The 13,490-nt window shown below is 42.2% G+C and overlaps 1 protein-coding gene across 1 annotated transcript in view; it reads left to right on the forward strand.

The window, feature by feature from the left end:
• Positions 1-2,784: 2,784 nt before the first annotated feature.
• PARD6G (par-6 family cell polarity regulator gamma) overlaps positions 2,785-13,490 on the forward strand; it is an 83,721-nt gene continuing 73,015 nt past the window's right edge. Inside the window, exon 1 of the mRNA XM_081325390.1 lies at positions 2,785-3,104. Coding sequence (XP_081181516.1) covers positions 3,033-3,104 — 72 coding nt within the window. The 5' untranslated portion in view covers positions 2,785-3,032. The remainder of the gene's footprint in view (positions 3,105-13,490) is intronic.

Raw genomic sequence — 13,490 nt, forward strand, 5'->3', positions numbered from 1 at the left:
CCACAGACTGCTCCAGAATTCTCTTCTTCATTTTAAAAAGACCAAACCTTTCTATGTCCAGCAGAAGAAATGGCTACTACAGTCTGTATGTTAGCAAAACCCATACAAATACAAGCCCTGGAGATGTGGACTATACTCTGGAAACATTTGAATAGAATTCATTGATTGGGGTAGCCCTAATGTGGCTTCTACTGCAGAGAAATGTAACTCCCTACAGTATAGCCTAATGTCAAACCATATTGTGCACATATCCATATTGTGGATATCACACTAACAATCTTGAAAGCACTATAGCAGGTATGACCAATTTTGCTGTAATTCCTTTTGAGAATGTTGATTGAGAAGTCCAACACATCTGAATTGAAAGTAGAATTAATCTGAAGTATATCTGATTTGGAAAATCTGGATCATACCAGCATGTAACCTATATTCAGCGCACTCAAGGCAATATATGTAGTGCCCCTCCCCCTTCATTGTTACCATCATCATCATCATCTCATCTTTGTGGCCAAAGGGCAAATCAAGTAAGAATGCAAGGTTCTTAATGTAATAGTAAGAATGCAGTAAGAACCATGGGGTGATCCAGATAGCTAAGATGGCAGATAAAGAGTTGTGATCCAAGCCTGGCCTTTTTGTTTTCAATTTGTTGCATGAATCTACCAAGAGTCCGATTGTCACATGGTGCATTTTTTTCTTCCCATTGAAAATTCGTATCCCAAACTCTTTGTCTATATATCTTTTTTACTATGATCTGTCTAACGCAGGAAAAAAAAATCTCAAGAGGACTGTATGTGAGCTTGCAAGACAACTGAGATATTGGATGATTCAAAATTGGCACCAGTGTCTTCTGTCATAATCCTGGGAACCTGGATGTGGAAAAGGTCACAGCTAGATCAAGAGCAATATTGCACTCAAAGTTACAGTACATGTAAGTGAAAACCAGTGTTGTAACTTTTCATGACGTCCTCTGCAAAAAAAACAAAAACACCACACTGCAAAATCTTACACTACTGTATCAGTTATGCTGAACAAGCAAAAGGTTTTCTCCAAAATGTTTTCGTGTCTTCTTCTTGCACCAGTGCAGTGTCAGAATAACAGCTGTCTTTCTGAAACAGTTATGTACAGTATCTTCGTTTAAAGATAAATCCCCATCAGCACCAGTCTTCCTTTAAAATGTCATGGTAATTCTGGAGGCATATCTGTATGTGTTAAAATAGTGGCAGAAAAAGAAAAATCAAATGCTCCCTTCCCTAGCCTCACACTCTCAGCACTGCTCAGAGTTACTATTTATACAGGTAGTCCTCATTTAGCGACAGTTTGAAGTTACAACAGCACTGGAAAAAGTGACGTTTTTCACACTTACGATAGCAACATCCCCGTGGTCACATGATCAAAATTTAGAAGCTTAGCAACTGACTCATTTTTAGGACAGTTGCAGTGTCCTGGAGTCATGTGATCACCTTTTGCGACCTTCTGACAAGCAAGATCAATGGGGAAGCCGGATACCCTTATTAACAACTGTGTTACTAATTTAACAATTGCAGGGATTCACTTAACTATTTCAAGAAAAGTTGTAAAGTGGGGCAAAACTCACTTAACAAATGTCTCACTTAGCAACAGAAATGTTGGGCTTAATTGTGGTCGTAAGTCAAGGACTATCTGTATAACAACAAGAATTTGAATTTCACGAATGCAATTAATCCATACAAGTCTGCCCCTCTCAGTAATATTAGAATCAAGCTTGCGTTAATTTGAAAATAGGATACTTTGCAATGTGTGACTTACTCCTTTATTTGTATCATCTGGAGCTATTTTCCCTAATGGATGTAAATATGTGCATTGTATTGTAAATTTTGCTTCAGTATTTGATGACTGAATTCACCACCCATACTTTTAAATTAATAATGCTATAAATGTAATGTAATATTATGTAATATTATGCTTCATCTGCATATAGTAATCTCCCCTTCTCACACATTGCAGTTTTGTTTTGTTCCTTTAAGGTTTTTAGCAAAATGGAGAAAATCAGGATTTCTTCAGACAACTAGGAGCTAGAGAATTGGGTTGGCCCAAATGCATCTCTAGAAAATACACACCCGCACTCTAAAGGTTTGAAATAAAAGTTGCAATGTGTGGATACTTTTCACCACCTTAACACAAACAAAACCGTAGCCAAAGAACAACAGATCTGTGGGTATGCTTTAAAACAGGAGTCTCCAAATTTGGCAACTTTAAGACTTGTGGACTTCAACTCCCAGAATTCCCCAGCCAGCATATACTGGGCTGGGAAATTCTGGGAGTTAAAACTGCACAAGACTTAAAAGTTGTCAAGTTGCGAGATCCTTGCTTTTTTTTTAAAAAAAAGTCTCTTCTCAGCAATTAATATACCCAGGCTTTTTAAAGACCTCTTTATGAATGCCGCTTAGGGGGTGTGCGAAAGCCGTAATAAGCAGGCATATACATAGAATGAAGGCTACTGCTCAGCTTGTAAGCCGCCCTGAGTCTTCGGAGAAGGGCGGGATAGAAATGGAATTAAAATAAATAAATAAATGATACAGCCCCATTATAAGCCACTAAGCGGCCAATTAGGTCGTTAGCAATTATGTCATTAACCGCAAAGCAGGGCAGGCGCCCTCTGGCGGCTGGGAGAGGGACTTGCTCCTGCATTTGAAACGGGCCAAGCTTAAAGGGAGGAGGAGGTTCGTGGGGAGGCGGGGCTCGCTACGTCCTGCGGCCGCCTTCCTATTGAGTCAGAGGCGCGTTGCGAGCTGCCTGAAAGCGATTGTAACAACCAGAAGCCCGGAGAGCCGAGCTAGGCGGGCGTTGAGATTAACGCGCCGGGGGAAAGTAAAAGAATCTTGGGAGGCTGAACGTTCCAAAGAAGTTACATTCCAGGGTCGAGGCAGCCTTTTTCCAAACGGCTGCCCGAGTGGCAGTTTCTCACGGAGGCGGTGGATCTTGCAGCCCTTCTTGAGGGGGGCGAAGAGGAAGAGGAGAAAGACGGGGTTTTTTCTTTAGCGGGGGCAAAGAAAATGAATCGGAGTTTTAATAAATCGCAGAGTCTGCGGTATTTCGGTTATAGCGCGGTGGAAGTGAAAAGCAAGGTAAGGACCCACACACTTGCTTCTCGTCTGAATAAACTCTCCCGTTTCTTCTCTCCGGCACCTTTTCCCCACCTTCCTTCCTCTCCCCCCCCCCACTTTTTTTTTAATGAATGAAGAGTCTCCTGCCTTCTCTTGTTTTGACTCTCTCCCCCCCCCCCCCGGTAACTCTCCGCTTGAAAGAAGAACAACTTATTCGGGCAGCAACTTATTTTTTTTTAAAGTCTCTGCTTTCGATTTAAGAAAGGGATATCAAATTTCGCGGCCCCCCCCCCTCTATCGCCCCCGCCTACTTAGGATGATATCGATTTCTCCCTTTTAACATCCCTAACGATTAAAAAAAATGCCCCTGGCAACTTCTTTGGTGATCTTCGGGGCCATTTGAGTTTTGAGGTGGTTGGGGTTTTATTTCCCTCCCCCCTTCTGTTTTGAATATTGAGTCTGGATTCTGGAAGGCCGGTGTACCCAAGGCGCTGGCTTTGGGGGGTTGCCTGTTTGAGCAGAGCGTGGCGATGACCGTGGCACGTTTCTGGCTGGTGGGCTGTTCATAACAAAAGGGAGCGCGCGAGTTGGACTCCGAGAGGGGAAGGCGAGGCGATCGGCCAGGCACGTTAGGCTGGCTGGCTGGCTCGCTCGTCTTTGGGATTATTTAACCGAAAAGGGCCACCAGAAGGCCGGACTAGACGGGATGCTGTGCCGATCCCCCCCTCCCTCCCTCCCTCCGCGTCGCTACCCCCAACCTCTTCCCCAAATCATCCCTTGCGTAGAAGTGAGCGAAATGCTCCTCCTCTGCTCACGATCTCTCATTGTTTCTTCCTAACTTCAAAAAGTGCTTTTTATTTTCTTTTTAGATAGCGTTTGTTAGACGCAGGGAGGGATGACTGGAAGACGGAAAGGAAAAACAGTATTCTTTTCTTCAGTTCACACACACACACACACACACACACACACACCCGTCCCGACCGCCCACTTCTCTCCCTTCACCCCTTCGCGTCTTCTTTTCGCCAGTGGCGGCGGTTAAATTCAATTCTTTTTCCCAACGCCAGTCAGCCTGCAATTAAATCCCATTTTTGGCCCTCCCGATGTTTCAAAAGGAAACCTTCGCCTGGCATTTTTACTGCCGCCTTGCCTGTCTTCAGCGCCGCGGACTCGTTCACCAATCGTGTTTAAACTTGTTTGGGAAAGTTGCATCCTCGTCTTTGTTGCATCCTTGTCTTTTTCTCTCTACTCCCCCCCCCGCCCCCCGGAGCTGCCTGATTATCTAGTGAAACTTTCTCCCTTCTCCTTTATTGGAAGGGGGGAGGGGAGAGAGAGAGAAAAGGGAATCGTTTCTCCGAACTTGCGGTGGTCTGGAAAGATGAGAAGATGCTGGCTTAGACCACATCCAGATTCTTTTTTACAGTTTTTGTGTGTGTGTGTGTGTGTGTGCGTGCGCGCACACACACACACACACACACACACACACACGTGTTGTGTCTCTGTGTACTTTGCCCAAACAGCTTTATAATTTGAGCACTTTGGGGAATCCTGAAATGAAGCCGAGCCTGCTTTTGCTGCCTCTTGATCCAGGCCTGCCCAGTGGCAATGGGTGTATAAAGAACCATAAATCGTGTACATCTGAAACATATGTTTGGTGGAAGGCAGCTCTTCTTTCTTGGAGCTAATGGGTTTTCTCCCAAGAGCAAAAGGAGGTCTGTAATCTTAACAGCTGTGTTTCAAAGTTTAATTTAGTTTAGTGGGGACCCACCCCCAGACACCCCCATCCCAACCTAATCGTGTTTTTGATTCTGTCAGGATTGGAAGCTCACCACTTTATAGTGGCCAAAACAGCTCATCCATCCATGTTTGGGAACAACACAATTCTCAATTACTAGGTATCAGGCTACTGTCTCTCTTATAGGTAATTCTCTGTTGTGGTGGTGATGATCCCCACATCATGTGTTCCCTATGTTGTGTAAAAAGACTGTATCCTGTCGGCTTTGTGGAAGGTATCATGTTTTCAGAAAGAGGGAAAATTGGTCTTGTATCTTTCTCCTTTACAGGAAGTTCTCGACTTACCAGTGCAGTCCAGCCAAAAAGTTCTGTTGCCGTGCAAGACACTTGTTAAGAGAGTTTTGTCCCATTTTACAACCTTGCTTGCCACTAGTTAAGTGAATCACTACAAGTTGTTAAGTTAATAGTATGTTTGCTAAGTAAACCTGGCTTCCCTCTTGATTTTGCTTGTCAGATGTTGACAAAGGGTGGTGATCCCATGACACTGCAGCCAGTTGCCAGTTTGGATCACGTGATCATGGGGATGGCTGCAAGGGTTGTGAGGGTGAAAAATGGTCATAAGTCGCTTTTTTTTTCAAAGTTGTAACTTTGAACAGTCACTAAACTAATGGTTTGTAAGTCGAGGACTACCTATATATATTACAAAGGGCTTCTTTTGTCTTCTCTGGCCTCTCCGCCTTTTCCTAGATCCAGGGTAGGCAAGCTTGGCTCTTTTATGACTCGTGGACTTCAACTCCCAGAATTCCTGAGCCAGCCATGCATGCATGGCTGGCTCAGGAATTCTGGGAGTTGAAGTCCACGAGTCATAAAAGAGCCAAGCTTGCCTACCCCTGTCCCTAGATCAGGCATAGGCAACCTCGGCTCTTTTATGACTCATGGACTTCAACTCCCAGAATTCCTGAGTCAGCTATGGTGGCTCAGGAATTCTGGGAGTTGAAGTCCATGAGTCATAAAAGAGCTGAAGTTGCCTACCCCAGATCTAGATGAAAAACATGCTTAACTTTGCAGCATTTCATTCCCAGGAAGAACTTTAAATCCCTTTGTCATCCTTTCCCAACTTGATGCCTTCTAGATGTAGAAATCTAAGCTCCCCCTATATCCAGGCAAACTGGTTTGAAATTATGGGCGTGGAAGAGGGAGGGAAGGCAGGGCTTGAAATCTAGGCTCTATGGGGATGAAAAAAACCCTTTTCTGTCCACACTCGGCCTACGTGGCAGAGTTTCATTTGACACCCTAGAGAACTTGAAGGACATACTCTTTTCAAGACAGAACCAGCTATCGTGGCATGAGGAGACCTGCTTGGCGCCCTGCTGTTGCCATAGTGAGAACATCTTCCATTGTGTTACTCCAAATAATTTGCCTCCAAAGCCGGTGTGATCTGGCAAGTTTTACTCATAGCATCATAGACTTGGCAGGAGCTATTTAGGCTAAGGAGGTTAATTGCCTTGTTCCTTGCAGGACTCTGAAATTGCACACAACTAATAAAGGAGATCGTACCGCTTCTCTGGGTGACTGGTTCCACTGCCAGACTTCTCTTAGTACTGGTAGTCCTCGCCTTATGTCGGCAATTGAGCTCAAGGTTTCTGTCGACAAGCGAGAGAGTTGTTAAGTGAATCATTGCAGTTAAATTAATGTGGTTGTTAAATGGAATCGGGCTTCCCTGTTGACTTTGATTGCCGGAAGGTTGCAAAAGGTGAACACATGACCCTGGGACGCTGCCGCCGTCACAAATACATTCCAGTTGCCGAGCATCCAAATTTTGACCACGTAACCGTGGGGGTGCTGCAAGGGTTGTGAGTGTGAAAAACGTCCATTCGTAAGTCATTTTTCCCCAGTGCTTTTGTAACTTCCAACAGCCATTAAAGGAATAGTTGTAAGTCAATGACTATCTATAATAGGAAGTTTCCTTTCCTCCACTGCCCAGATTTGGTCAGACTGAGTCTTCTTGCAACTTAAGCATATTACAGGTAGTCCTCGACTTACAACAGTTCATTTTAGTGACCGTTGAAAGTTACAATGGCACTGAAAAAAGTGACTTATGACCGTTTTTCACATTTATGACCGTTCCAGCATCCCCATGGTCATGTGATCAAAATTCAGGTGCTTGGCAACTGAGTCATGACAATTGCAATCTCCTGGGGGTCATGTGATTCCATTTAGTGACTTTCTGACAAGCAAAGGCAATGGGGAAGGCAGATCCACTTAGCGACCATGTTAGTAACCTAATAGCTGCGGTGATTCACTTAACTGCTGTGGCAAGAAAGGTTGTAAAATGGAGCAGAACTCAGTTACTTTCTTATTTAGCAACATAAATTTTGGGCTCAGTTGTGGTCGTAAGCCGAGTGTATTCTAGATACTGCATTCTGTAAAGAGAGGGAACAGGCCTATATATATGACACTCCCTCAGGGAGTTAAAGAGGGACGCGGTGGCTCAGTGGGTTAGGATGCTGAGCTTGTGGATCAGAAGATCGGCAGTTTGGCGAGTGGAATCCCGAGTGCCGTGTAACAGAGTGAGCGCCTGTTACTCATCCCAGCTTCTGTCAACCTAGCAGTTCGAAAGCACGTAAAAATGCAAGTAGAAAAATAGGGACCACTACGGTGGGAAGGTAACAGCGTTCCGTGCGCCTTTGGCGTCTAGTCATGTCGGCCACATGACCACGAAGACGTCCTCGGACAAGCGCTGGCTCTTCGGCTTTGAAACAGAGATGAGCACCGGCCCCTAGAGTCGGAAATGAGTAGCACGCATGTGCGGGGGAACCTTTACCTTTTTTACAGGGAGTTAAAAGAGTGTTATATCTTTTCAAGGTTAAACATAGCTGATTAATTTCTCTTTATTGGACTTATTTTGTAGTCCCCTGGCCCTCTTCCTTGCCCTTCTCTGAATCTGCTCTGGTTTCTCTGAGTCTTTAAGAAGAGGTGCCCAGAATTAGCTACGGTCCTCAGGGCAATCCTCAAGGTGGGATCTGATCAAAGCAGAATAAAGTGGAATAATGTCTTTCTTGAGATTTGGATATTTCAATGAACCATTTATTTAGTGCGCTAATTGGGACAGTAGGGAACGTTCCTTACTCCTGATATCCAAAGTATGCCCTTCCTAGCAATTTAGGTCATTTGTTTTGGTGGAAGTCATTTATGTAAGGATGTCATTGGCATCCATACACATATTTCACGTAATTGTCATTTGCGTCCAAAGTTGATTGAATTAGGGGAGGGGGTAAATGAAATGTTTCGTTGATTCAGCCTAACATTGCATTTGTCTAACCTAAGGGTGTCCGGCCTTGGCAACTTTAAGACCTGTGGACTTCAACTCCCAGAATTCCTCAGGCAGCCACGCAAACTGATGTGATTGCCACTGATGACCTCTTGCCAGCTTTTCCATTAACTTTCATTGCCAGAAGCAGGCGATGAAGATCATAAATGGCAATCACATGACTGTGGGGTGCTCTGACCGTTATAATTGCAAGCTGGTTGCCAAGCGCCCAAACTCCAATTGTGTGCAGGCTGTGATGGCCCCAACTTTGAGATTCCATTGTAAGTGTCCTTGTTCAATGCCATCAGAACTTCAAATGGTTGCTTAATGAATGGTTATCACCAAGGACTACAGGTAGTCCTTGACTTATGACCACAATTGAGCTTAAATTTTCTGTTGCTAAGCGAGACAGTTGTTAAGTGAGTTTTGTCCCGTTTTACGACTTTTCTTGCCACAGTTGTTATGGAGTTGTTAAGTGAGTAACACGGTTGTTAAATGAATCTGGCTTCCCCACTGACTTTGCTTGTCAGAAAATGTCAAATGATCACATGACCCCAAGACACTGCAACCCTCATAAATATGAATCAGTTGCCAAGCATCTGCATTTTGAACATGTGACCATGGTGGATGCTGCAACATTCGAATGAAAAATGGTCGTAAGGCACAGTGCTGATGTAACTTTGAATGGTCACTAATTGATTGCTTGTTAAGCCGAGGACTACCTGGTCATGGTGAGTACCTACCTACCCAAACTGGCTCTCTACATTTAGTTTTAATGTTTGTAAAATAAGAATTTCTGCCTTACATGGACACTTTTCCCTAATATTACCGATTTTGACAACAGCGTATTTCCTGTCCATCAAGAGCAGGCAAACTGTGGGTGATGCTGTTAATGCCTTTGTCTGCCCTCTGAAGGATATAGTGGTCAACAAGAACATCAACAAAGGTCATTTCAGTTTGTCTTCCAAACTCTTGGAGATGTTATCATCCTCAGGTGTTTTGGTCATTTTTAATTATATTGTCCTTGGCCTGTCTGCATTCCCTTGACTAACTTACCTTCGACTTACTCTCTGCAGCCATCTGATCATCTCTGGTTGCTTTTCAACTTTTTTTTGTCCTTGCAAAGTCCACATCAAGTCCTTGGACTACAACAACTTTGTGTTCCGGACAGCAGAATTTAGTATTTTAGGATTAAAATTCTTTTACGGACGAGATAAATTGAGATGGCAAAGTTCTGAAGTTTAGTATTTGTTTTGCTACTAACAAAGCAAAGTCTTGCCTTCCCCCCTTCCAAGTTTGTGGATTAGAATAAATAAATATACATAGTCCATTAACATACTAGCCTGTCATACTCTATTGTGCAACCCCTATTACCCCTGACTGTAGTACTGACCAAGGGCTGAAAGAAGTTATAATGTGAAATATTTTGAAAGAATTTTATTGAGAAGAACTGAAAAAAAACATAGATCCCTGAATCTATGTCTTATATGCTGTACTAAATCTTTCTTCTCTGGTTAAAAATGCTTTATGTTAAAAAGATGGGACTGCTAGCTGACTCTTCCTTCTCACTGGAAAAAACTTTGACTTCTTACTTCAGTTGGGACCAGAATTTTGGCTGCTAAGTGATGCAGTTGTTAAACAAGTTTTCATGTGACTAGACCCAATTTTAGTCATTTAAGCAAATTACTGCAGTCATTAAGTGAATCACATGGTCATTAAGTGAACTACCTGGTTATTAAGCAAATCTGAGTTGACTTGGCTTGTCAGAAGCTGGCTGGGGAGTTTGCAAATCTCAATCATGTGACTGCAAGATGCTGCAAAAGTCGTAAAAGCGAGCTGGTTGCCACCTGCCCAAACTGCAATTTCTTGACTGCGGGGATGACACTCACAGCTTTGAGGACAGGTCATAAGTCACTTTTTCCAAGGCTGTGTTTTTTGTTTGTTGTTAAACAGCCTTAAGTTAAAAACTATCTGCAGGATCCAATCTGGGTTGGTCACTGGGACCAAAGTTTTCCAAGCTTTTGGACTTGTGCTGGAGCCCATCCCCAGAGTACTTTTCTCTAGCAGTGTGTGTGTTTTAGGGCTATTCTGTATGTGGTATTTATACGTGCTTGTTGTGTGATTGGGCTCTTGATGGCTGGTTGTTGTTTCCTTGTTCTGCCAAGCCCTCACCTCCTAAGTACTTGATAAGCTGGTAGTAAATCAGCACTCCTGTTGACTGACAAGGGGCCTGTCTCCCAGTCTTCAATCACTTCCCTGGCTTTTTTTGTGCCAGCTCGTCCAACAATCTTAATAGCTGCAAAATTAAATGTATGTCCTTGTCCATTACAGTGTGAGGCTACAAATGAGGTCTCCTCATCTGACGGCTCACTTGTGTTCTTGCGGTCTGGTGGTTAGCTTCCTCCCTGTCTGTCCTATGTAGTCACGGGCAATCCATGCAGGGGATCCGGTAGATTACATTGGAAGTATGTGTCACCTCTAAGCGATCTTTACAATGCATAATTTGTCCCCTCATATGGTAGCCTCTGGGCAGTGTGCGCGATGCCCACTTGCAGATCTCAAAAGCTACCTGTACAATATTTTAATTCCATAATCTTAATACATTTAGAATGCTGATCAGTGGCTTTTGAAAATGGCCCATGAGCTCAAAAATGTGTGCTTTGCATCATATCATTCAAATAACTGAATTTTTCAGGAAAACACTGGATGTTTATAAATGCTAATGCTGAATGTATCCTTCATACTAGTTGCTTTAATTAAAATATTCTTTATTTAAAAAACCCTCTCTTTTTTGCTTGTTGTGGCAACTTTCCTCTGAAGTTCAAGTTAAGTGGTATTAGCCTGGACTTACTTCTTTTACTCTTCCTGATGAATTGACATTAGCTGTTGGTGTGCTTTTAGATAGTTTAGTTACTATGATATGAGAAGTACAGGTAGTCCTCAACTTACAATTATTTGTTTAGTGACCATTTGAAGTTACAGCGACACTGAAAAAAAAGTGACTTACGGCTGTTCTTCACATTTACAAATGCTGCATCCCCTGGTCACGTGATCAGAATTTCAACACTTGGCAACCGGTTGCAGTGTCCCGGGGTCATGTGATCACCTTTTGTGACCTCCTGACAAACAAAGTCAATGGGGAAGCCAGATTCACTTAACAAGTGTGTTTCTAATTTAACAGTTAAGTAAATATTCTCTTAACTGTGACAAGAAAGGTCGCAAAATGGGGCAAAACTCACTTAACAACTGTTTCGCTTAGCAACAGAAATGTTGGGCACCATTGTGGCCATAAGCCAAGGACTACCTGTTTCTAGATTTTACCAGAGCAAGTACTCTTATTTCTGCCAAAATTCTGTCACGCAAAATGACAATGTTTTCTAAGGATTGTCTCTGGCTGTTTCAGTGAACCCAAAGGAGTAAATCAAAGGCAACACTTTATTAACTGTGGGTCTTGATGGAATCTTCTCTTTCCTATTAAAAATGACTACAAAAATGAATGGGAAAAAAGTGCTTTAAAAATAAATCAGTGGTGTGAGTTTGTGGTACTAGTTTGGTGTGACTTGCCTAGAAGCCAGGACAGAGGTTGCTTTGAAAAAAAAATATTGTTTTGACTAAAAGCTAACATAGTTCTGTCTGATTAAGTTCACTCAACTACATTCCTAGCAAACCAGTTCTGATGATAGAGATTAGTTTTTTGTGGTTTTAGCCTTCTCTCCAGGCAGTGATGGCATTCCTTTTGTTTTGGAAAAAAAAAGAACATCCAGGGAAAACATGTGTATGAGAATGGATTTTTATCTCTGTTTTAATTGGAAAATCTGTTTCTTAAGCCATTTATTGTCATCCTTCTGGAAAGGCCTCTTCTTTGCTCTTAATGAGCACCCCATCAACTTCTGTTAATAGTTCAAGTATATCATTTGACTTCTCTTGAATTAAATCTCTTTGGTTTAAAAAGAAAAGCAGTTACATTATGTCTCATACAGAGAAAAGGTAGTTTCTTACTTTCATGGTGCTTTAACCTGAGGAAATTTGCTGATGCTCAGTCCTGCAGTGAGAGAGATTCATGAGAAAAAATGGACACAAAGCAGGCTTAAATTTGGAAATCACCTCAGCGATATCATAATTAGTCCAGTTTTAAACGGTGATCAAATACATATGTGGATTTTAAGTCTACCAGTGAATACTGGTCATGACTGCTGTATCGTATCTTCAGGATTAAAATCGGTAAGCTTATTGTTGGGGAAACGTACGTAGGAAGTTGTGATTGCCTTCCTGTGCTGCTTATCAGGCATCTGATTAGCCATTGGTAGAACAACATAGCGTCGGGTCAAGTAGCCTTAGTCTTATCCTAGCAGGCTTTTTTTTTCATTTTTGAAGAGCATCAAGATTGTTTTAATTAGCACAGACTTGTATAAAACAGGATAGTTTGAGGATATCTGAGCTTGCTTACCATAACAGGTAATGATACTTCCCCTTCATAACTTTCCTCTTGTTCACCAGCCACGTTTGTGTTGACCTACAGCATATTAATCTTTCAGAAAGGTTTGAGTGATCAAATACATATGTGGGTATATGAAGATAATTTTTATTTGTACCTAATGTTCAGCAGTAAATAAACTTTAAAATGGGTCTCCTAAAATGTATAGTAGAACCAGCCAAAACACAGATATAGTAAGTCAGGCAGTAAATGCACCCGATTGATTGAGACCTGTGTCTTCTCTAGTCTATTGGTGATTGGAATGAATGAATAGGCTTTGTCTTGGGAAAATATCCTTATTAAGTTGAACATTATTATAAATATACAAAGCTTAAATGTTATGTAAGAAAGTATATCAACGTGAGCCTTCAGCAGTGTTCCATCCTGAGTTTTAAATTGGTAGAACTGGCTATCTAATATGTTGTCTAGACAGTTAATGAAACATATATATTGGTAACAATCTGAAACAGCCTTAGCAGGAGTAGTGCAAAGGATATGAAACCATTAAAACCTCAAAATGGTATCACTGGCTAAACTATTCTAGATCAGATATGGGTCAAAATGCCACCTAGCAGGTGATTCTTCTTCCTGGCAGATGTTCATGATGTCATTCTTTAAAAATTAAATGGAGGTTAGATCAACTCTAAACTGTAGCACTAAAGCTTGTTAAAACCTGTCCTGGGAACTAGAAAGTTCAGAATGAGAGCTTACCTTTTCTTCCTTGCCCTCTAATGCTTTAGGTTGGGTTTTTTTTAAGGTGTGAGTGGGTGCCTTTTACAGTCTTCCTGGCCTTTCAGGTGTAATCGGATTGCGAATCCTTATGTTCCTCTTATGTTTTCAAAATGAAAGAATTATAGAGCTAAGTCAGTTCAATAATATACAAAGTAACTGA

This window comes from Vipera berus (assembly GCF_964194415.1).
Source record: "Vipera berus genome assembly, chromosome: 3".
Lineage (NCBI taxonomy): Eukaryota > Metazoa > Chordata > Lepidosauria > Squamata > Viperidae > Vipera > Vipera berus.